Here is a 24,039-nt window from a genome sequence, read left to right as displayed (position 1 = left end):
AATTGTAGATATTTTAAATGTACAATATGATAATTTCACATATACACTGTAAAAAGACTCCCCTCGCTGAACTGACACATCCATCACCTCACATACTGACCTTTTGGGGTGGGGGAATTAAGCTTTACACAGTGGATTTCAGTTATACAATATAGTGTTACCACTAGATCCTCAGACCTTATTTATCTTATAACTGAAAGTTTGTACCCTTTTGTAAAAAGGGACCTCTCCCTATGTCGTCCACTCTCAGCCTCAGGAAACCACTGTTAAATTCTCTATTTATATGAGTTTGACTTTTTCTTTTCTTTCCTTTTTTTTAATATTCCACTTATTAGTGGTACCATGCAGTAATTGTCTTTCTTTCTGGCTTATTTCACTTAGCATAATGCCCTCCAGTTTCATCCATGTTGTCACAAATGACAGGATCTTCTTATTTTCTAAGGTTGAATAATATTCCATTATGTGTGTATGTGTATATGTGTGTGTGTATGTATATATATATTTATGTGTGTATATATATGTATGGTATATATGATTTGATATTTCTTTTTTGCCTTCTTTATTCTAGGCTCTCATCAGGTTTTTGCCTGGCCTTTTGCTGTGAACTCCTGTCTGGTCTCCCAGGTTCTACCTTAAATCCCTTCAATTCACTGTCCCACTGTACTACCAGCAGGGTCTTTCTAAAATGAAAAGCAGCTTGCTCCCTTGAGTCCCTTGTTTACCTTCACGGTCATGAGACTGGGTCTATTTTGTCACTTTTCTAAGTTCCTGGAAATTAGGAGGCAGACAGGGTGAATATAATATAATTACCATCATTTAGTTCAAAGACAAGTACATATGAATATGGATAGTCTTTGTCATTAAGTTGTCACTAGTCTGGTTAATTGATTAAAATCAATTTTTTTAAACCCTTGATGTAAGTGAAAGATAGAAAGATAGCTAGACATGGCCCTGCCTTCCATCTGACATGAACTGCATACAGTATGAGACAACTGACAGTTTAGTGTGCCTGGTTTAAGAGCTCACGGATAGTCACTTTATCAGAACTTTAGTTTTAACAATAGGATGTATGACCCAGCCATACCCAGTGACTTTTTATGGCTTCAAGAGAAGGTATTCTTTCAGTCCCTGTGACCCTTTTACACTTTGTTTTAGTGTTAATATGTGAAGTGAATTTGGAGTCTTATTAACATTCTCCATTCATTGTCTTGTGCCAAAAAGTTATTTGATAGGGTGCATTGCAAACATACACTTCTCCATTCTGGCGGGTGAGTGGAGGGGAAGCATGGGTCGTGCACCTGGTGAAGTCAGTGGGTGCTCATCAGGTGCAGGCTGAGGCATGGATGACCCTCCCGTGATGTATTGTCCTCTTCTTGGAAGTGTTTTCCTGGTAAATGATTGAACAAATGTAGGCTCTCTGTTTTACATCCCAGGAGTTTTTAAGAAAATTCTTATATCATCCTATTTTCCTTTACTATTCTATTTTTGTGAACCATAACTGTTCTTTATCTTCTCTCCTCTTTAAATCTCTCCACCTGTAGCTATTTCTCAACCATCACAGAGCTTTTTCTAAGGAAGAGAAGGTGTGAATAACTAATATTTATTTTTGTATGTTTCCTAGGAAGTAGTGAATGCTAACCTTCAGAATCCTTGATAGGGTATACCTGGGTCATTGAAAGGGAAGTAAAATGAGCAGTTTCACAAGGCTGTCCCCTCTCCCATGCCCTCCATCGAAAGGGGTTAATGGTCACTTTATTAATTCCATGCTCAACTGTGTGTTCACGTGTATGCTCCTTCTCTTGGCATTTTGTACTTTAAAAACCTGAATTTCCATTATCAGTGTCATGACTATGAAAACATTTTGTTCATACATGACTGGCTTAGGTTATGCACTTTATGTAATGCTTCAGCATGTCATTCCATATTTAGTAAGTGTGTCCTTGGAGTCTAATCCTGTTTCAGAACAGAGGAGTAAACGTGGGTGGATAACATATGGAATATATGAGTCCTCTCCTGGAGCAGTTCTTAACCTGTTTGGAAAGACAGGTACATTAACACCAGACATGCCACTCAGAAGAGGTTGATAATTGCATGAAGTATATGGACTATCAATAAACTTGAAATGTAAAGTAGTGACTATTTTAAGCTGCAGCGTTGACAGTTGGATTGGAGCTAGAATTTAAAGATGGTTTCTGGGTGGTTAGAGACTATTAGGAGAGTAGGGAAGGAATGGGAGTGAGCAGGGCCTGCCTAGATTGGTCACAGCCATGTCTGGAGTGTTTGGGAACAGGTGAAGGATGAAGCCAAAAGGACTAGTTTCGACCAAAGATCTGAGTACAAAACCAACACATTCAGAATTTATCTGATAGACAATGAATGATGCCTTAATGATGAGGGCTGGGGGCTGAGCAAAAGAGGGATGATGAGAAGGCTGTGGTTTAGGAAGGAAGGAGCAAGACAAGTAAAAAGGCAAGAAAGATTGAGAGGCAGTGGCCACAGGCCTAGTATGACATGCAAATAAAAGGGAAAGGGGGATAGAAGTGAGATGCATAGTTAAGGAAGACTTAGCAGGTATTGTTGGGTAAGAGAGTGGTCAGAGGTGCGTGTGAAGATTTGAACCAGGATACCTTGGTACTGTTTTCTGTAGAGAGTCACTTTTGAATTTCTGCAGTAATGGAAGAGAGAAAAGGCACAGTTCAGAAAAGTAAGTAGAGGCAAAAGTACTGGAATATGTAGATATATTGAACTTGTAGATGTATTGAACTAACCTGGGAGTGAAGGAAAGGTATAAACTAAACAGTTTAAGTCAAATCCTTGTTTATTTGTTTATTTATGGCTGCAACTGTGACCTACACCACAGCTGCAGCAATGCTGGATCCTTAACCTGCGGCACTATAGAGGGAACTCTCAAATCCCTATTTAAATATACCATGTGACTTAATTTTAAAGCAATCCTGTTATGTGGCAGTAATCTCCCTGTAATGTATATGAGTTGAAAGCTTTCCTTATTTGCTGGAAGAGATCAAAAAGAGAAGTGCTGAGAGGGACTCGTTTGAATTCTTTGCTCTTGCCCTGCTTGTCAGTAACTTCTAGGACCAAGATGGGTATAAAGTTTAAAAAACAAAACAAACAAACAAACAAAAAAAACCCTAACCACTTCTTCTGTCTGAAAGCAGTTTAAAATGCACTCAAAGAAGCCTGTCACATAAGCCACTTGCTAGAGAACAGGGAGGTGATGTGCTATAACTTAGTGACCAGTCCCTGCTACCTGCGTGTCTTCTCCCCCCGCCCCCCAGCTGTGCTGCAGGGACCCTCTTCTATGTGACTCTGGCAGCACCGTGTCCCTGTACTCCTGCATGAATGCAGTGATACAGAAATGACAGCTGCTCCTTGGCAATGAGATTGTGGCACCAGCAAATGTCCCTGGTGTTCCTTTACTCAAGGTAGCTTTTACCAGCCTTTTACTTTTGTTTTTTAGGTAGAAACAAGAGAAGACGAAGAACAAAACGTCAAACTGACTGAAATTCTGGAGCTCTTGGTTGCAGCTGGGTATTTTAGAGCAAGAATTAAAGGCCTGTCACCTTTTGATAAGGTAAGAGGAAATTTCTCTAGCCATTAGGCTCTTTCTTGGTAGGATGGCTTGGTTTACCATGGAAAGGAGGAAGAGGTTGTATTTTTCCTTTCTTTTTGTCCATGTTGTCATTTCTCCCTGATTTAGATTCATTCATTTCTCCTAAAAGAAAATAATCACATATCAGCGGATTTGCCTTGAAATCCTTTCTGTGCACGAAGTTTTGAGAAATACAAATAAGCAAAATAAACAGTCCCTCCCTTCAAGAAACTTAAATGTAGCAGTTCCTTTTGTGAGTCAGCAGGTTAAGAACCCAAGTAGTATCCATGAGCACGTGGGTTTGATCCTTGGCCTTGCTCAGTGAGTTAAGGATCTGATGTTGCCACAAGCTGCAGTGTAGGTCACAGATGTGGCTTGGATCTGGCATGGCTGTGGCTGTGACATGGGCCAGCAGCTGCAGTTCCAATTTGATCCCAAGCCCAGGCACTTAAATGTGGGGGAGAGTAGGTATGTAAGATAAAATAATTTGAGTTAATAGGGAGCTGTCCCAAGCTAGGTGCTCATAGATAACTTCCAGGTGTTCTCTGGGTAGTAAATGCTGAGGATGGAGGAGAGAGAGGTCACTGTGGGATGAAGTCATTCAGTTCAGCAGAACCTTGAACAGCTCTTATGCATAAGGCATGGTAGTGGGTGTTGAGGGCACAGGGATAAGAACAGAGGCCTTATACTCAAAGAGCCTGACTTCTAAAGAGTAAGGAAGAGGGATCAGTAAACCAGTATGCATAGAACAGTTGCACAATTTGCTAAGTGCTGCAGTGAACTGTGCACAGCAGTGAAGCATCTGGTTCAGACAGGGCAGCCAGGAAAGCTTCCTGGTAGAAGAAAGCGTTGAGTGCTCCAATGAGCCACAGCCCCAGCTGCCTGTAACAGATTATTTCCTAATACAGAGGCCTCAGCCATTAATATTCTGGTTCATTAGGTCTGTGCTGAGGACTGGAATCTGTATTTTATTAGGAATCTCACATGCATCTACAGTGTAGCCAAAGATAAGAGTCACTGTTGTCCTTTCCTAATATCAAGACTTGTCTAACAAGGTTTTGTTTCAAAATGGAGTTTTAGCCTTAGTCTCATTTGGATCTCGGAGAAATCCTGTGACAAGACTAGAACAGGGATTCTGAGCTCCTTTAGGGAGATGTAAAAAAATGAAATGTGTAGAAATGAAGTAACAAACCGCAGACTGTCACCCATGTTACCCATGTCTGGTCTGTAAAACATGTAATTCCTCTGGAATCCGGCACTTGCCTGTAACTGGATAAGACTTCTCTCAGCTGAGAGTTAATGTCTGTCCCCAGACATTATATGGTATGGTATAGCATAAAGGTGAGCTATGCATCGAGTGTCCATTCAGTTAAAAAAAAAAAAAAAAAAAGCCGCATTTCAAGTGCTCAGTAACCACATGTGGTGAAGCAGTACTGTCCTAAACAGAGTACGTATGGAATGTTCCAGACTTTGCAGAAAGCTTTATTCAGCAGCACTGTTTAGGTGAACTGTAATGATGGAGTCAGGACACATATCCTCTCTCTCTGAGGATACACTATTTCGTATGTTCATTGAGTCTTAAAAACTATTTGTATTTTATCTACCTTGCACTTCTTCCCCTCTTCCCAAACGGCAAAGAGAAAACAGGTATTTTTTGTGTATCTTGCAGGTGGTTGGAGGAATGACGTGGTGCATCACCACTTGCAACTTTGACGTGGACGTTGATTTGCTCTTTCAGGAAAACTCTACGATAGGTCAGAAAATGTAAGTTTTCAGGCATTGCCATAGAAGAGCCTAAAGGGGGAGAAAAGACTAACTCTTGAATGTGTGCTATGTGCCAGAAAGTGTGTTAGACACCTTACGTATTTTAGTTTTCATTACAATGGGTATTTTCATGGTTTTACAGATTATGAAGCTGAGGCTAAAAGAAGCCAAGGTCACACAGCGAACATATAAGAGTCACCTGGAGTTCCTTTTGTGGCTCAGTGAGTTAAGAATTTGATGTCATGTCCATGAGGATGCCAGTTTGATCCTTGGCCTCACTCAGTGGGTTAAGGATCTGGCATTGCTGAAAGCTGCAGTGTAGGTTGCAGATGTGGCTCGGATCTAGTGTTGCCGTGGCTGTGGTGTAGGCTGCAGCTCTGATTCCTCTAGCCTGGGAACTTCCACATGCAACAGGTGCAGCCCTAAAAAGAAAAAATCACCTAATGTTCAGGCTATTTCTGATGCTTTTTCTTGATCAAAGTTTCTAGCAGCTGCTCATGTATCTCTTTTCCAGGGCAGCAAATTTAGATGGAATAGTGAGGGAGGGTGCAATGTCTCACTGTTGAGAGAAGGCAGCCTGTGCTCCTTGCTAGAGATGTCACCAGAGGGTACCCTGGCTGGTCTTCTGTAGCTCGTCAGGGGCTTGGTGATTTTTTTGAGGCCACCTGGGATCCCTAGTTCTGCCCAGCCATGCCAGTGAGCAGCTCTCTGACCTTGGGCAAGCCTCAGTTTCCTTATCTGGAAGAAGGCAGGTTTGCAATCTCATCTTATGATTCTGTGACTTATTTGTTTTGCTGAAGCCTTATCCTTCCCTAAATGGATTAAAAATGATTTCCAAATATTATGGCAAGCAGTAATAGTGGAAAAGTGAAGCAGAGGCACAGCAAAGATAAAGGAGATGAAAGGCAGAGTTGGGGATAAGGGACACACCAATGAGAGCCACAAGGGCCCCATTTTCCTAAGAGTGGGGCACAGATTTCCCTCTAAGCTTTCTGGCAGCCAGCAAAAAGAGAAAAATATGCTAAATTATCCAATTTACCATTTCCATACAACAGAAGAAAAATCAGTCCCTGACAACCACCAAAATTCTAAACACTGAGATCGAAAGGCATCTCTTAGCTCCTAATTAAGGAGGATGTGCTGTTTGACCCAGTGACACTGTCATCAGCGCCTGGCCATGAGTAGTGGGCTCTGTGTCCTGACATCTGTGTGTGGCTCTGTGGCATCACATCCAGCCACCCACAGTGGAAAGCCCTCCACTGGCAGGCTGTGCTGGAGTCCAGGCGTGGTTTTGCTCCCTGATGGTCTGGCTCAGTCCAGAGGTAGAGTTGTATTCTTGGGGTTTTGGTTTTCGGTTTTTGGTTTTTGTTTGTTTGTTTCTCGGCTGCACCTGAGGCATGTGGAAGTTTCCAGGCCAGGGTTTGAATCCAAGGTACAGTTGCTACCTATGCCACAGCCACAGCAATGCCAGATCCTTAACCCACTGCCCCAAGCCAGAAATAGAACCTGCACCACCACAGAGACAATGCCATCCTTAACTCACTGTGCCATAATGGGAACTCCCTTTTGTTTGTTTTTTTATTTAGGTGTCTCACATACATGAAAGTTCAAAAAAAAAGTCAAATGCTACCAAAGGGAGCAAGACATATAGCTGATGCTCTCCCTCTTCCCATTCTGCACCCCAGTTCTGTTCCTGGGAAGAGTTATTTTCGACTGTGTAGGTTTTAGATTGTTCAGAGTGATCACCGATACATCTCCAACTATAGATACACCTGTTTCACTCACATCTAATGAAAGGGGGAAATTGGCTCACCTGTACTACTTACTACATCCCCTTCATCTTCATCCTCTAGTCTTTCTGGTTTTCTATGAACACTTGCATAATTTAAATCTACTTAAGCTTCTATTTCTTGACCCTAATGGGGTCAACATAAGGTAGTTTCTCCTGGGTCCTAAGTAGGATTAATGTTTTAATTTCTCTATTTTTCCTTCTACCTTTCAACCTCCATGTACCATCATAGTACCACTTTTATAATGTTTAGGGCATGATGTTTCTACAATAGCAGGTAAATTATCCATGTGTTATTTACAGGTAAATTCTAAAAGTAAACTTATAAGCAGTATTTACAGTAAGAACTAAGAGTTGTGATGGGGATCAAAAAAAAAAGGAACCATAAACTTCTGAAACATAATGGTGCTATTTAAAGGGGAATATCCAAAGTACCACAAAAGCAATTCTTTTTATAGTTTCTCAGTGGCTCATGGCTCAGTGGATTAAGGACCAGGCATTGTCACTGCCGTGGCTCAGGTTGCAGCTGTGGTTCAGATTCAATCCCTCACCTGGGTGTGGTTAAAAAAAAAAAAGCTATCTCTTTTCATTTGTTCTTTGACTCAGCAAATATTTATTGAATCTCTACTATTGTTCAGGATACATTAATGAAATGTCCTGCCCTCATGGAGCTTATAGTCTGTTAGGGGAGACAGACCAAAACCTAAATTAATAAATAATTAAATTATATATAGGAATAATAGGTACTATGAAAAAAATTAAAACTAAGAAAGGGTACCAGGGGACGTAGGGTAGGAGGAGGTTGTAATTTAGGTCAGTGTAGGCCTCACTGAGAAAGTGATGTTGGAGCTAAGACTTGAGGGAAGAGGGTTACAGGCAAAGGGAACTGCCAGTGTGAAGGCCCCAAGCAGAAACTGGCCTGGAGTGGAGTGAGGTGGGGTGGGGGAGCAGTAGGATGTCAATGCAGAGAGCTCTTGGGGCAGATCAGGTAGTGTCCTGTAGGTCAGAGCAGGGCCTTGGGCCTCACTCTGCATGAGGTGGGAAATCCTCATGAGGGTTTTGAGCAGAGCATAATGTGTTCTCTGTTTTAAGAATCCTCCTCTGATTGATTTCTTCCTTCCTCCAAGCCCCCAACCCCGCCGACCCCTGTCTCCCCCCCAACCCCTGTCTCCCCCCCAACCCCTGTCTCCCCCCCACCCCCCGACCCCTCCACAGAATTAGTGCCTTCCACATGCTGCTGACACCTGCAGACTTGGCAGCAATTTCTGGGAGGTGGGTTTAAGAGGGTTGTAAACCCTGAAATGACCCTTGGCAGCCTTCCCTCTGAGCCTCTGTGAACTGGGAGGGTGGGCCGTCTCTGAGGTGTGGCCAGGGAGAGCCTGGTCTGAAGTTATAGAGTGTTGGCTGGATGGTGTTGGCCATCCCAGCCTCTGGTTTTTTTTTTTAATTTTTTATTACTCAAATGAATTTATCACATCTGTAGTTGTATAATGATCATAACAATCTGATTTCACAGGATTTCCATTCCACAGCCCAGGCACATCCCCCCACCCACAAACTGTGTCCTCCGGAGACCATAAGTTTTTCAATGTCTGTGAGTCAGCATCTGTTCTGCAAAGAAGTTCAGTCTGTCCTTTTTTCGTATTCACATGTCAGTGAAAGCATTGGATGTTGGTGTCTCATTGTACAGCTGACTTCACTTAGCATGATAGTTTCTAGGTCCATCCATGTTGCAAAAAAATGCTGGTATTTCGTTCTTTTTTAATGGCTGAGTAATATTCCATTGTGTATATGTACCACATCTTCTGGATCCAGTCCTCTGTCGATGGACATTTAGGTTGTTTCCATGTCTTGGCTATTGTAAATAGTGCTACAATGAACATCGGAGTACATAGGTGTTTGCGAGTCATGGTTTTCTCTGGGTAGATGCCCAGGAGTGGAATTGCTGGATGAAATGGTAGTTCTATTTTTAGTTTTCTGAGGAATCTCCGTACTGCTTTCCACAGTGGTTGCACCAATTTACAATCCCACCAACAGTGTACTAGTGTTTCCAGCCTCTGATTTTTAAGCTGCTGAATGGTTGTAGGCAACCAGTAACCCTTCAGAGACACAGAGACCCATAGATCTGTGGCCACTAGAGGGAGCTCTCCTTCCTTCTGTCAAACCGAAATGTGAGGGAGGCCGGGTGGCCCTGCATGAATGTAGTTAAGACCTGCCCTGAGCAAGGGCTCAGAGCCAGCCTTGGTGACCATCTTCATTTGCTAAGCTCGGAGTCTGGGGGACAGGGCCAACTAAGCACCCATCTCTTCACCTAACAAGTTTGAAAGAAATTAGGGAACCAGACGTGTGAGTCTTACGGAAATCAAATTAAAAAGTAATGCTTATCAGAGAGAGAACCTTAGATATGTTGCCAAATGGGTCTGTTCAGCCTTCCTACCGAAGTGGCCCATCCAGGCCCCAAGAGGAGCTGGACAGCCACAGGCTTCCCCCTGGGGCAGGCTACGTATTTCATGGCAGAGAAGACACATGTGGCCTGAGTACAGGCCATCAGAAAAGAGGGCCCACACAAGCTGCTGGGAGACAGGTGACAAGGTTGAAGGGATCAGCCCCCTCTTCTGTTTTCATGAAAATGTCCTCCCCCTGCGTCTCCCCTGGGAGGCAGGCAGTCCTTCCTCCAGTGAATGTCTGCGTTAGGGCCTAGTCTCCCCCTCCACACTTTTCCCCTGACGTGTTGGACTTAACATTGCTATTCCGATGCATGGAGCTGGGCGTCTGACTGTTTCCCCTCAGCAGTTTTATCCTGGTCCCACCCCGTAAAGACTCTGTTTAGGCAGAAACATGGTTTTGTGGTGTGTGTTCTCCAGGGGATCGATTCGTGGGAGCTGTTGGCTTCTGTACTTAGATTACTTAGTTCTGACCAAGACTGAAGGCATGAGACCTGCAAAAGGCAGTGTAGGTAAGGTGATTGCTCTCACTGGGGCCTGAGTTTAAGGGTGTGTGTCTCCTGGGAAGGATCATGGAGGACAGAAGTGCACAAGATTTCTTTGAGCAAGAAATACTTTTTGTAGACCCCAGACTCCTGCATTTGAAGCAACTAGTCAGAATCTAGTGACCTTGTTCACCAAGGCCTTCATCTGACATTTGTATGAGGTCACAGTAGCTGCTGTAACTGGCTAAGATTCTTTTTTTAAGTGTCCTAGATGGGGATATAATCTAAACTCTCCATGTGGGCTAAGCCAGAAGCCCCCATTTCTCCACATCGCTCCACAAGGCCATGGTTTGTAACTGTTTCTCAAGGTTCCCAGGCTATGTACCATGACTTTGGGGGTTAGGAGCCCACCAAATAACCTTTCTTCTCTCCTCTTGAATCTAATCCAATTCAGATGTAAGAAATAGGAACCAGACAGTTGGAGATGAAATAGCAGCTAATAAGAAAAGATTTAATTCTGTGGTCAAATGGCCTTGTACACAAGTGCCTCTGTCTCTCCTGCCATAAAACAGCCCTGCCCTGGCCAGGGCTCAGCTGGGCATCCTGCGGGGGTGGTGCTCACCTCCTGACTGAGGCAGGGGAATGCTCTGGGCCTCGGAGCCTGGCTTCTCCTCTCTTCTTCTAGCCACTTCAGGGGAGGAAACTCCTCCTGTCTGAAAAGAGAGTGAAGGTGCGTGGTTCCCCAAAATCTAAGATTAATTTTAGCATTTTACAAAATTAAAGGCTAATTTTCTTTTTTCCTTCCTTCTTTTCTTTTTCTTTCTGTCTTTCATCTTTTTAGGCACACCTGGAGCATATGGAAGTTCCCAGGCTAGGGGTCGAATCAGAGCTGCAGCTGCTGGCCTACATCGCAGACACAGCAACACAGGATCCAAGCCACATCTGTTACCTACTCTGTAGCTTGTGGCAACGCCAGATCCTTAACCCACTGAGCAAGGCCAGAGATTGAACCCACACCTTCACGGACCCTATGCCAGGGTTCCTAACCCACTGAGCCACAGTGGGAATTCCATGGCTGCTTTTCATTTCAAAAATAAATTGTACCAGTGTAGAGAACTTCAGTGTTCCTTTTAAGTGTGAAGCCTTATGTTTTGTCTTAATATTCTGGACACCTGTCCCAAGGTCTGATAAATATTTGTTGTCTGAATGACGTTTAAAACGGTTTCTTAATGTTTAAGCTAGTGGTTTCCAGACTTTGGAAAAAGTAGGGCAGCAAAGTAAAACATAAAAGAATATGCAGCATTAATAACTTTTTATTTTACCATATAAGGATGTTTAAAAATAATAACTTACACCACAAACATCACAACTTCATAAAGAAACTAAATATTTTAATATAAAAACTAAGAAGAATGCACTCTTAGAATAAAGGCAGTCTTCTGGCCTCACACACACACACACACGCACACTCTCTCTCTCTCTCTCTCTCTCTCACTCACATCTAAATTGTGCTAATGGGAGTTCCTCTTGTGGCTCATCAATAACAAACCCAGCTAGTATCCATGAGGATGCAGTTCGATCTCTGGCCTTGCTCACTGGGTTAAGGATCCACTGTTGCTGTGAGCTGTGTAGTCACAGACATGGCTCGGAACCCAAGTTGCTGTGGCTGTGGTATAAGCCAGCAGCTACAGTTCTGATTCGACCCCCAGCCTGGGAACTTACACATGCCACAAGTGTGGCCCTAAAAAGACATAAACAAATACATAAATAAATGTAAATTGTGCAGATTGCCTTCACTTTATAGTCAGCCAGGAGAAACTGGTCACAGTATGGTACTGAAAAGCCCCAGGTTCCTTGGGGACACTGCTCACACTCGAGAGATGTCTCAAGGGACACTTAGAATGTTCTCACCCTTGGCTTGTTTTTTTCCCCCAAACAGAGCTCTGTCAGAAAAAATTGTCTCCGTCCTGCCAAGAATGAAATGTCCACACCAGCTGGAGCCCCACCAGATCCAAGGGATGGATTTCATTCACATCTTTCCTGTTGTCCAGGTGAGCGCATCTTCATGGTTTCCTGTGCTCTGAGCTCTGCACGTCAGAATTGCTGCAACAGGTCTGGCTCTCAGGCCGTGTAGCCTGGATCCCTTGTCTGATGGGTGCGGCATGGATTTGGTAGCAGCAGAACATTTTGACACTCCCTGGCGTCCTCAAAAGGTGGCCTCAATCCACCCTAGCTTCACCCTGTCACCTGTTCTGATCTCTAAATGCTCCCATTAGTCACTCTTCATTGCTCTTCCTGTAAAGATAGACCCCCATCACCCTCCATACTCTGGTCCCCTTCAACCTGTGTATCTGTCTTCCTTTTATTCCTTGCTTTACTTTGCTCTTCCTATTCTAGCCCTTCTGACTTTGTGTCAAGTTTCCTCATACATGCTGTGCGCCTGTCACAGGCTTTTCCTTCAGGCTGGAAAGCTCCCCACTTCTCAGCTGCTTAATTCATGTTCATCCTTCAGACCTCAGTCCCAAAAAGCCTCCTCGGAGAAGCTTCCCTGGAGCCCCAGATCTACCGTAGGTCCCTTTGCTCCATCCTCTCTTACGCCCAATTCCCTACCTTCACTGGAATCTTCCTTTCTGACCTTTGTGACAGTTACATTCAGGCATCTGCTTGCTTATGTGTGTCTCCCGTCAGACTATAAGCTTTTTGAGGACATGTACTCTGGCTCTCCTGTTCACTGCTGTGTCTCTGTTACCTCATGGAGTGTCTGGCACTTAGTGGGCATTCAGTCTGTATTTGCAGGCTAAACTTCTAATAGATTTATCTCCACCCGGCTTTTCCCCAAGACCTCATGATTAAGCTGCTCATGCTGTACAGCTTCCTGGATTCCGTGAGCTTCTTGGGTCTTGGCCTCTCCTCCAGGCACCCTAAAAAGAGAAGGAGCAGGGGGACTCACTTTTGTTGCCTATTTTGTGAACAGTACTACTTTGCCTTGGATCCCAATAGAGTTCCTTGAAGCATCTGTTGTAATTCCAGCCTCACATCTGAGGAAAGAGAGGATAGTCGATTTGCTTAAGGACAGAGAGTGGAGGGTGGAGAGGCAGATATGGGTCTCAACTCCTTGTCTTTAAGCCCTGTGCTTTCGCCTCCCCCACAGTATGCCACGCAGAGGAAAGCCACACAGGCCTTGCTAGAGAAGTTTCCTGATTCTGTTAAGATTATGTAGTGTAGGAGCTAAGAGCCTGAACTCCAGAGACTTTCTGTGTTCCAGCCTTGGCTCTGCCACTTTCTTACTGTGTGATGGTGGGAAAGTGACTTAACTTCTTACCTGTGAAGTAGAAATAATCATAGCACCTGCCTGCTAGAATGCATGTTGAGTAAGTTATTATGTGTAAGCGCTTGGCTGAAATACTGGCACATTTCAGTAAATGCGTTCTGAGTGTTACATAGTTGTTTCTGTTGCCGTTGCTATTCCTAAGAATGCTCCCCTGCGCTAGATTGTAAATCACATATGTTGAAGTTTGTAACTGAAATATGTAAATTTGAGGCTAAGCCTTTAACCAGGATTTGGTCTGTATGTTTGTTAAGGGGATGGTACCCTGTCCTTTCTGCGACACAGGAGGTAGGGAACCCCTGGTAGATTCTTCCCAAAAGCTCCAACAGCATCCTACTTCGAAGTTGTTGCCTTTTCCCCAAAGCCTGGATTTCTGGTGACTAGACCTTACTCTATCCTCTACTAGAACTTTGAGGACCAAAAGTCCAGTCCAGAAATGAGAAGGGGGTGAAAAGGAAGTGCTTTTCTACAGTTGGTTTGGGCATTTTGTGCTGCGAGTGGAATGCCAGCAGACTTCCTGTCTGGATGTGAGCGCCTCAGCTCATGTTACATGGGTTAGGGATCCAGTGTTGTCACTGCAGTGGCTCAGGTTGCTGCTGTGGTGCAGGTTCACTCCCTGCCCTGGGAACTTCCACATGCCACAGGTGTGCCCCCCTAAAAAAAGTCTGAATATTGGGGATTTTTTTCACCTGTCAGATGAGGGTCATACTAGATGTTCTCACTGGTTCTCTTCTCTGTCTCTGATCTGTGGCACCAGTGGCACCAGAAGGAGAGAGTTCCAGAAGGATCTACCAGTGGACGCTGGGAGGCTTGGGGAGCAGCTGGGTTTGTGTTGGACCCCAGGTGTTTAGGGAGCTCGCTAGTACTTGTGTTTCATTTGCTCCCACAGTCACTACATGAGGTGAAAGGAGCTGATACTGTCACCTCCACTTCACAGAGAGCAGGAACCTGAGGCCTGGGCATCTCAAGTGAGGCTCTAAGGCCTCTGGGCCTCAGCATCCAGATGCCCAGCAGCTGCTTTTCCTGTAGGGCAGTGTGTATGGCTAGTTGCTCATCGCCTGGTCACTTCATCTTCTGTTGTCTAGGTCCTCAACTTGGGCACCTCTCAGTTGGGCTTCACCCTGTGGTGTTTTATCCCCGTCAGCTCACATTTCCTACCTTTCTTCCTAGTGGCTGGTGAAGCGAGCCATAGAAACGAAAGAAGAGATGGGCGACTACATCCGCGCCTACTCTGTATCCCAGTTCCAGAAGACCTACAGCCTCCCCGAGGTCAGTGTTCTGCCCTTTTCTTGTCCTGCTGAGAACGTGAGGCACAGTTTGAGGCTCCCGGGGACCAGAGTGAGCTCAGCTCCCCCGTACCCCCTTCCACGTGGTGCCTCTGCCCACCTGCTCAGCACTGAAAGGCACCTCCTGGCTTGTTAAACTGCCTCCTTAAGTGGGCACTGAGTGGCAAACCCTACGATTTTGTCTTTTTTCCCTCAGTTTTGGTACTTGATCCGAATTTTTATTGAATTACAAGAACATGAGTATATTTGTGTGTGGTCATGTAAAGCTTTTCGAGAGAACACCTGCTTAGGACATGCCTGTAATAACATTTAATAGTAATCACGGCAACAACAATAACTGATAATTATCAAATACTTACCACATTCTAGTCCAAGCACATCACATGCCTCCTCATTTTTGGTCCTCATGACTGCTCCCTGAGGTACGCAGTATTGTTCCCATTTTACAGATGAAGAAACTGAAGCTTGGTGATTTGCTGGAGGTTTCAGTGCTCATAAGGATTTGAAGTGAGAATGCTTGTCTTCATCATAACATGCTGTGGCCCCTATTTTCTTACTGCCTGTAGGGATCTGTTTTGAAGGCATCTACAGAGGCCCTGGCTTTTTCCCATGCAGAGTATATTTCAGCTTGTTAGGAAATCAACACTTTTTCAGGCAGCTTTGCAATGAGAAGTCAGTTTATAAAACAGATCACTTAGCATCCAGAAGAGTTTCAGTCTTCACGCAGGATTTGTTTAATCGCTCCATTTTGTCTTGCAGGATGATGACTTCAGCAAAAGAAAAGAAAAGGCCATCAAGACAGTCATTGACCTCTCAGTGAGTTCCCTGCCCGAGTTCTTCTGTAAGGGAAGAACATAGGGTCACAGCCGTCAAATAGCCCTTTGCCTTAAATCACAGAAAACCCCGCCCCCAGTGTTTCAATCTGCAGGGACTGCCCAGGAGCTGACCTCAGACAGGAGTGTGAAGGCCCTGCCCGCCACATGTGCCCAGTTCCTGATGCCACCATTTGGGGTAGAATGTGCCACAACTACTGCCCTGTGTTTTCCTTGGTTCCAATTTTCCAGAACCAAAGCCCTTGCTCATATGTGCCAGTGGAAGGGGTGGGTGTCACACAGCTCCAGAGAGCAGGTGGTGGCCTGGAGAAAATGCATGGAGGTCATCACCCCGTTCGTGATGGCTTTGAAGAGGCAGAGCAGCCTCTGAGCTTTGTGTGGAAAACTCTGGGACGGCCTTTGTCACCACGCACAACCTGTCTTAACCACACAGGGTCGTGTGTAACCATAGGGTCTGCACTCATGTCCCCACCTCTCCAGTGCCAGGGCCAGAGGAGATCTTTGGGCCTTTTCAAATTATTCTGGGCTGGAGCCCAGCAGAACCCTGTCAGCTCCACCCTCTCCCCATCCCTCAGCCTTGCTACTTGAGCTGATGGGTGGAAGTTCTCTTTCTTTAGAAAATAATGTATAGAGTTTTTTAGGGCTTTTTTTTTTTTTTTTTTTTTTTTTACTTTAAGAATAAATGTGGGAATTCCCTCATGGTCCAGTGGTTAGGACTTGGTGCTTTCACCACTGAGACCTGGCTTCAACCCCTGATCTGGGAACTGAGATCCCACATCAAGCCGCTTCATGCTGCAGTCAAAAAAAAAAAAAAAGGAATAAATGTATGGTCGTGGTCTACCCAGGTGACTACTCTGAAATGAATAACAATAATTTGATGATGAAAGATATGAAGTGAGCATTTAAAACAAAAAAGAAGTCTTTGTCACTTTATGGTTGTAATTTGTATGTTTTCCACAATTCCACTTTGGAAATGAGAGGAATGGAAAACCTTTAAGATAGTTACACTCTGAAGCCAGACAGATTGGTTTTCAGATTTGGTGGCATCATTAAATAATAAGAACAATAAGACATGATAGAATAGCAGAGTAATTTTTTTTCCTGATTGTGAAATAGATGTTCAGTTTAGAACATCCTTAAAAGTTTTTTCTAAAAAGGTTGGTAGATCAGAGGAAGAAAACCAACCTTAATTTAACAGCGCAGAGGCAGCCACTTTTGGTGCTTGGACATATTTCTTATGTGTTTCTAATATGCATTTTTATACTGAATTTGAATTACACTGTGAGTATAATTTTGTAGCTTTTTTGCACTTACCAATATAGAGCTGGTATGCTGTTAAAGATTCCCCCTAATTGCATTTTCATGGCAAATAATAACCATTACAGTTGGTTGGCTGTGCTGTTGCTGTCCCTTGTTTTTAAGTGATGCTTCCTTTCTGGAAAGATCTGAGAATTAGATGACAGCATAACCTCTGATGAAGGAGCTGGGGGGCCAGGGGCAGGAGCGAAAGGGAAATTCTCTTTTCCCTATAAACCCTGTGCTGTTTGAATTTGTTACAAAATCTGTGTATGACCTATTCAAAAAGAATAAAGTAAAAAATATTTAATGCTTAATTGAATATCTTCATGTGGGAGTTCCCATTGTGGCTTAGTGGAGACAAATCTGACTGGCATCCCTGAGGGTACAGGTTCAATCCCTGGCCTTGCTCAGTGAGTTAAAGATCTGGCATTGCTATGAGCTGTGTGTGGTATAGGTTGCAGATGCAGCTTGGATCTGGCATTGCTGTGGCTGTGGCATAGGCCAGTGGCTACAGCTCTGAATTGATCCCTAGGCTGGGAACCTCCATATGCTGTGAGTGCGGCCCTAAGAAGACAAAAAAAAAAAAAAAAAAAGAAAGAAAGAAAGAAAGAAAGAAAAAGAATATCTTCATGTGTAATCTCACTCAGAGGGAGCCCTGGGTAGCGAGTAAGAAACATTACATTTTTTGGCTCTATGGCCAAGAATAAAAGGCCAGCGTCGCTGGTAATCACCTTATCAATGAATCTGGGCCTGATGTTTCTGTACCTAAGAGACATCTTAGGCCTCAGAGACACATTATTTCTTCTAGCTTGTAGTGGAGGGTTTTTTTTGTTTGTTTGTTTGTTTTTTTAAATCATCTCCTGCTTGGCAATGGGACTTATACTCTTAATGGGATTTAAAGAGGTAATGATCATGACAAATACCTAGCGCCCAAACATTATTCTAAGCATTTACGTATAGCTTATGTGATCCTCACCAGAACCTATGAAGTAATAGTAGATGGTTTGTTTTTTTTTTTGACAGATGAGGAAGCTAAGGCACAGATAGGTTATGTAGGTTGCCCAAGGTCACACTGGTGATGATGGAGCCAGGATGCAAACACTTGTAACTTGTAACTACTGTGCTCTGAGGCTCAAAATAAAATGCAAATGCTGCTAGTTAGAAAATAAAGCAAGATAAAGGAAAATGGGAAAAAATTATAAAGTCTCCGTAATAATAGCTCAGATTGCTTAGTTTATTTCCTTTTTTATGTGTGAACTTACTCCTCGGTTGACTGTCAATACATTTGTAGCAGGAGTGATAAAGAATCCCCAGAGAAAACCCAGAGCTGGCCTTTGCAGTTGGTTGGTTGGTTTTCTTCTTTCCCGTCTACTGAAAATGCTCTCCTTACTTCTAGATGCCGTCTTCTTAGGCTTCTTAGCTGAGCTCCCATTGCCATTAACATCCATCCCTCACCACTCTGCTCCTGCTTCCTTGCCACCTTGAAGTGAGAGTCCCAGAGGCTTGGGAGTGGCCCCAGGGCTGAGTGCGGGTCCTGTCTTCTTGTGAGGCAGTGTAGAACATGAAAAGCTTGCTGGGTTTTGTTCGTTGTCACTCTGTCCAAGGAGAATCCTTCCCCTGGTAAAGGGGATGAAGCCTTTCCTTGAGGACCAGAACATGGTTCTTAGCAAGTCTCAGATTCTGAAGGGGTTTTTCTTCTCCTTCCAGCCTCTCCCCAGTTCTGCCCTTCAGATGCCTCATCCGTGTCTCTTACCTGCCCCTCATTGACAAATCTAGAATCCCAAATTTAAATTCTGAAGTATAGATTAAAGATTAAATTCCGTCTCATATATGGTGCCAGGTTTCTAGACCCAGCCTTTTATAAAACATGCATGTCACTGCCATGTACCAATTGAGTGCCTTCTATATCTTGGCACCTCATTGGCATTTTACAAGCATTGTTTCATTTACTCCTCATCCACATTCAACACTCAAGAATTTATATATATATATAGTTTTTTGGCTGTGCCTGTGGCATTTAGAAGTTCCCAGGCTAAGGATCAAACCCTCACCACAGCAGTGACAGCGCCAGATCCTTAACTGCTAGGCCGCCAGAACTCTGTTATTTTTCCATTTTATAAATCAGGAAAATGAAATTCAGGAAGGTTACTAAATTTCCTGCACAGTTGTAGAGCTGGGTGGCAGCAGCCAGATTTTGATTTTTACGTCTGATTTCTCATACACAGCAAATGCTTCTCCAGTTTTCTCAGTCTTCATCTGGTCTCTGATTTCCTGCATGTGCCTGACACTAACTTTGTGGTAACGTTCCTGACTGACTTCAGGACCCTGAGATATTATTCATAAGGGTCGCAGAGACTCAGATGCATGTGGAACAGTTGGGCGCTCGGCCTTTATGAGGGCATCTGCTCTGACTTTGCCCATTCAAAGATGTTTGTCCAGCTGGAGAAGGATGCCAGGGGAGATTGCTATGTCCTCTCTTTTTCCATCTATTAACATGTTATCATTGTGCCTCAACAAACAGACTCCACTTGCTTTTGCTTAGATGTAACCTCTTTTTTAAAAATATTAAAAGTGTTAATATTTTTCAAAAATTTTTAGTTTATTCTTATCTTTACCATCTTTGTAGGGCTGTTCCAGTGTTTTCCATTCATCCTAGGTTATGGAGCTCATCTATTTCTTTGATGCATATATTTTTTTTTAAAAAAAAGTTATTTTTTCTTTTGTACTAGTACTATACAAGTAATAGTAATAATAATAACAAATTAGGAAATGGAGAAAAAGTACAAAGACTAAATCATCTAATACCACCAGCCAGGGATAACCACTGATATTCCAAGTGGGAAATACAGAGTTGTGGATATTAGTATAAAGAATTAGATATCACCAAAAAAGGGCATGATACTTACTGTATGTTCTGTTTTGTTGTGTGCATATTTTACTCAGCAGTATAATTGGGGATATGTTTCCATGCCAGTAAATATACTTCCATAGGATTTTTAGTTGCTGTACATTATTCTCTGTGTGGGACTAATTCAACTAGTTTGTATTTTTTTTTTTTTTCTTGCTGTTATGTAGGACCATCCCCATAGCTAAATTTTTTCTTTTATCTTTAATTATTTACTTAGGATACAGTCTGTGAAGTGGAACTGGTTCAGAGGTTATGCTTGAGTCTGTTGGTACCTCTTACCAGATTGCCTGGCAGAAAGGTTGTTGCAAACTGGAACTTCTGAGCTCATCACCTCAGGGAGTTCACTCTTTGTCTTGGCCTCATTTTTTTCCTCCTAGGGATTATCGACAGTCCTTCTACTGCTTTTTTAACATGTGTTGTTGACTTCTCCATACCTTGTTTTTACAGAATAGCTGGCTGCTTTGTAGACCACCTGCTTAATGGATGGTGGTATTTTCAAAAGACATAAGCAGAGGAAACTGCTGACAGCTCAGGACAGGCCTCCCCTTACCACCCTCCACTTCTGCACGGTGATCATAATTGCTCATTTGTCTCATCTAGTGTGCTCTTGTACAGCCTGCTTTCTCCTTTTCTAAGCTGTCTGTTTTCCGTATTCAGGAATTATCTGACCTGTGTAGTGAAGTCTTTTATTCCCTCTTAACCTTGAGTAGAGAGTACCTGTGAGATTTTACCCAAAGCCCCCAAATATATATTCATGTACTATTTGTTGAGCATTTTTTGGTAATGTTTAAAATTTTGTGTAAGAATAGAGGGGCCAAGGGAAAAAAAGAAAGACTTCTTATTGGTCCCCCCAGAAACCATGTCATTTAAAATTACAACTCTGGGGAGTTCCCATTATGGCTTAGCAGTAATAAACACAACTAGTATCCATGAGAATGCAGGTTTGATCTCTGGCCCCACTCAGTCAGTTAAGGATCTGGCCTTGCTGCAGCATGGGTCACAGATGCAGCTTGGATCTGTCATGGCTGTGGTTGTGGGTTGGCTCATTAGCTGCAACTCCAATTCAACCCCTAGCCTGGGAACTTCTCTATGTCTTGTGTGTGGCTCTAAAAAGAAAAATTAATTACTTATATAAAAATATAGCTCCACAGTGCCCTTCCACAGGGAACACTGTGAGGAAGGCCTTTCCACCCAGGACATAACATGTAAATGTGGCAGCATCTGTTAAAAAAAAAGATTAGTAGTGAAGACTGGAGCTCAGCTTCTCTCATAAAAACAACAAAATTTACAACCAGATGCTGAGCAGTCTTCAACCAAATGGACAGGAAACTTTCAAAAAGATATCCTACTCCAGAAGACAAAGAGGAGGCCACATCAAGAGGTAGGAGGGGCAATTACGTGATATAAGCAACCCCATGCCTCCCAGCTGGGAAGCCCCACAGACTGGAAAGTGACTGTATCACAGAGACTCACCTTCAGGAGTGAGAGTTCTGAGCCGCACATCAAACTCCCACATGCGGGGATCTGGCACTTGGAGAAAGAGCCCCTGGAGCATCTGGCATTGAAGGCCAGTGGGGCTTGTGCGCAGAAGCTCCATGGGACTGGGGGAAATGGATACCATGTGCACAGGGTCCCAGGGCAAAGTAAGGTCTCTATAGGAGCCTGTGTCAGACCGACTGCAGTTCTTGGAGGACCTCTTGGGAAAACAGGGGTAAATGTGGCTTGTTGTGGGGGAAGGACATTGGAAGCAAAGCTCTTGGGAATATTCATCAGTGTGCCTTTCTCTGGAGGTGGCCATTTTGGGAAAATCTGGCCCCACCCATCAGCCCTGAGAAGCCCCAGGCCAAACAATAATCCAGGTGGGATCACAGCCCCACCCCTCAGTAAACAGGCTGCCTAAAGAACCCCCAAGCACACAGCCACCTCTAATCACACCCAGAGACAAAGCCCCACCCACCAGAGAGATAGGAATCAGCTCCACCCATCAGGGGGGAGGCATCAGTCCCTCCCATCAGGAAGCCTACAGCAAGCCCCCATACCAACTTCAGCCACAAGGGGGGCAGACACCAGAAGTAAGAGAGGCTACAACTCTACTCTTTGTAAAAAAGGTCACCACACCAAAAACCTATACAAATGAAAAGACAAGAGAACCATAACTCAGATGAGGGAGAAAGGAAAAACCCCAGAAAAACAGGTAAGTGATCAGGAGATTCTCAGCCTCCAGGAAGAAGACTTTAGACTGCTGATGCTGAAAATGATGCAAGACATTGGAAATAAACTGGATGCAAAGATGCATAATTTACAGGAAACACTGAGCAAAGAGATACAAGATATAAAACTTAAATAAGAAGAGATGCAAAATACAGTAACTGAAATAAAAAATTCACTAGAAGCAGCCAACAGCAGAATGCAGGAGGCAGAAGAACGAATAAGCGAGGTAGAGGACAATTTAGTGGAAATCACAGATGCAGAACAGAAAAGAGAAAAAAGATTGAAAACAAATCAAGATAGTCTCCGAGAATTCTGGGACGACTTTAAACACATCAATATCCATATTATAGGGGTGCCAGAAGGAGAATAGAGAGAGAAAGGGACAGAAAAAATATTCCAAGAGATAATAGCCAAAAACTTCCCTAACAGGGGAAAGGAACCACTCACTCAAATCCAGGAAGCACAATGAGTACCTTATAAAATAAACCCAAGGAGGAATAACCCGAGACACATATTAATCAAACTGACCAAAATTAAACACAGAGAAAATCTTGAAAGCAGCTATGGAAAAGAAACAAATAACATGCAAGGGAACCCCAGTCAGGTTATTGGCAGATTTTTCAGCAGAAACTCTGAAGGCCAGAAGGGAGTGGCATGATATACTTGACGTGATGAAAGGAAAAAACCTCCAGCCAAGATTACTTTACCCATCAAGGCTCTCTTTCAAATTTGTAGGAGAAATCAAAACCTTCACAGATAAGCAAAAGCTAAGAGAATTCAGCAACTAAACCAGCTTTACAACAAATACTAAAGGAACTTCTCTAGGCAGAAAAGAAAAGGCCACAACCAGAAACAAAAGTACCACAAATGACAGGCTCACCAGTGAAGGTATATATACAGTAAAGACACGAAATCATCCACACGCAATTATGCCACCAAAATCAGAAATCATGAGAAGAGGATGGTACAAATGCAGGACACTGGAGATGTGCCTGCAATTAAGAAACCAACAACTTAAAACAACCTCATATATATTATAGACTCTTATATCAAAACTTCAGAATAACTGCAAACCAAAAATCTACAATTGATACACAAATAAGAAAAATCAACTCAAATACAACTAAAGATAATCATCAAACCAGAAGAGGAGAGAACAAGAGAAGAAGGGAAGAAAAATGAGCAACAAAAACAAATCCAAAGCAATTAATAAAATGGCAATAAGAACATACATATCAATAATTACCTTAAATGTTAATGGACTAAACGCCCCAACCAAAAGACGTAGACTGGCTGAATGGATACAAAAACAAGACCCATATACATGCTGTGTCCAAGAGACCCACTTCACTTCTAGGGACACATACAAATCGAAAGTGAGAGGATGGAAGAAAATATTTCATGCAAACGGGGATCAAAAGAAAGCTGGAGTAGCAATACTCATATCAGACAAAACAGACTTTTAAATGAAGAATATTTTAAGGGAAAGGAAGGTCACTGCATGATGGTCAAAGGATCAATCCAAGAAGAAGATATAACAATTTTAAACATCTACGCACCCAGCATAGGTTCATCACAGTATATAAGGCAACTGCTAACAACCTTAAAAGGACAAATCAACAATAACACAATAATAGCAGGGGAATTTAACATCCCCACTTACAGCAATGGACAGATCATCCAGACAGAAAATCAACAAGGAAACACAGGCCCTGAATGAAGCATTAGACCCGATGGACTTAATAGATATTTATAGGACATTCCATCCAAAAGCAACAGAATACACATTCTTCTCAAGTGCACATGGAACATTCTCTAAGATGATCACGTCCTGGGCTACAAATCCAACCTCAGTAACTTTAAGAAAATTGAAATCATAGCAAGCATCTTTTCCGACCACAAGGCTATACGACTGGAAATCAACATGAAAAGAAATGCAGAAAACACAAACATGTGGAGATTAAAAAACCTGCTACTAAACAACCAATGGATCACTGAAGAAATCAAAGAAGAAATTAAAAAATACCTAATGACCACAAAGATACAACACTCCAAAACCTATGGGATGCAGCAAAAGCCATT

At 43.2% G+C, this 24,039-nt stretch overlaps 1 protein-coding gene across 13 annotated transcripts in view; it reads left to right on the top strand.

The window, feature by feature from the left end:
• Positions 1-24,039, top strand: part of CCDC93 (coiled-coil domain containing 93) — a 100,829-nt gene that overhangs the window by 1,568 nt on the left and 75,222 nt on the right. For all 13 annotated transcript variants that reach the window (XR_014829097.1, XR_014829096.1, XR_014829095.1 and 10 more), the window contains exons 2-6: positions 3,479-3,592; positions 5,280-5,374; positions 12,032-12,143; positions 14,591-14,689; positions 15,466-15,522. Coding sequence is in view for 3 of the 13 variants with exons in the window: in XM_001927273.6 (XP_001927308.3) it covers positions 3,479-3,592; positions 5,280-5,374; positions 12,032-12,143; positions 14,591-14,689; positions 15,466-15,522 (477 nt within the window). In the remaining 10 variants the exon portion in view is untranslated. The remainder of the gene's footprint in view (positions 1-3,478; positions 3,593-5,279; positions 5,375-12,031; positions 12,144-14,590; positions 14,690-15,465; positions 15,523-24,039) is intronic.

Source organism: Sus scrofa, chromosome 15 (genome assembly GCF_054392235.1).
Source record: "Sus scrofa isolate SSC_HxYL_T2T_F1_AM1 chromosome 15, Sscrofa_HxYL_maternal_Yorkshire_Landrace_v2.0, whole genome shotgun sequence".
Lineage (NCBI taxonomy): Eukaryota > Metazoa > Chordata > Mammalia > Artiodactyla > Suidae > Sus > Sus scrofa.
The sequence above is the reverse complement of the archived record's forward strand: the minus strand, read 5'-3'. Positions and strand labels throughout refer to the sequence as shown.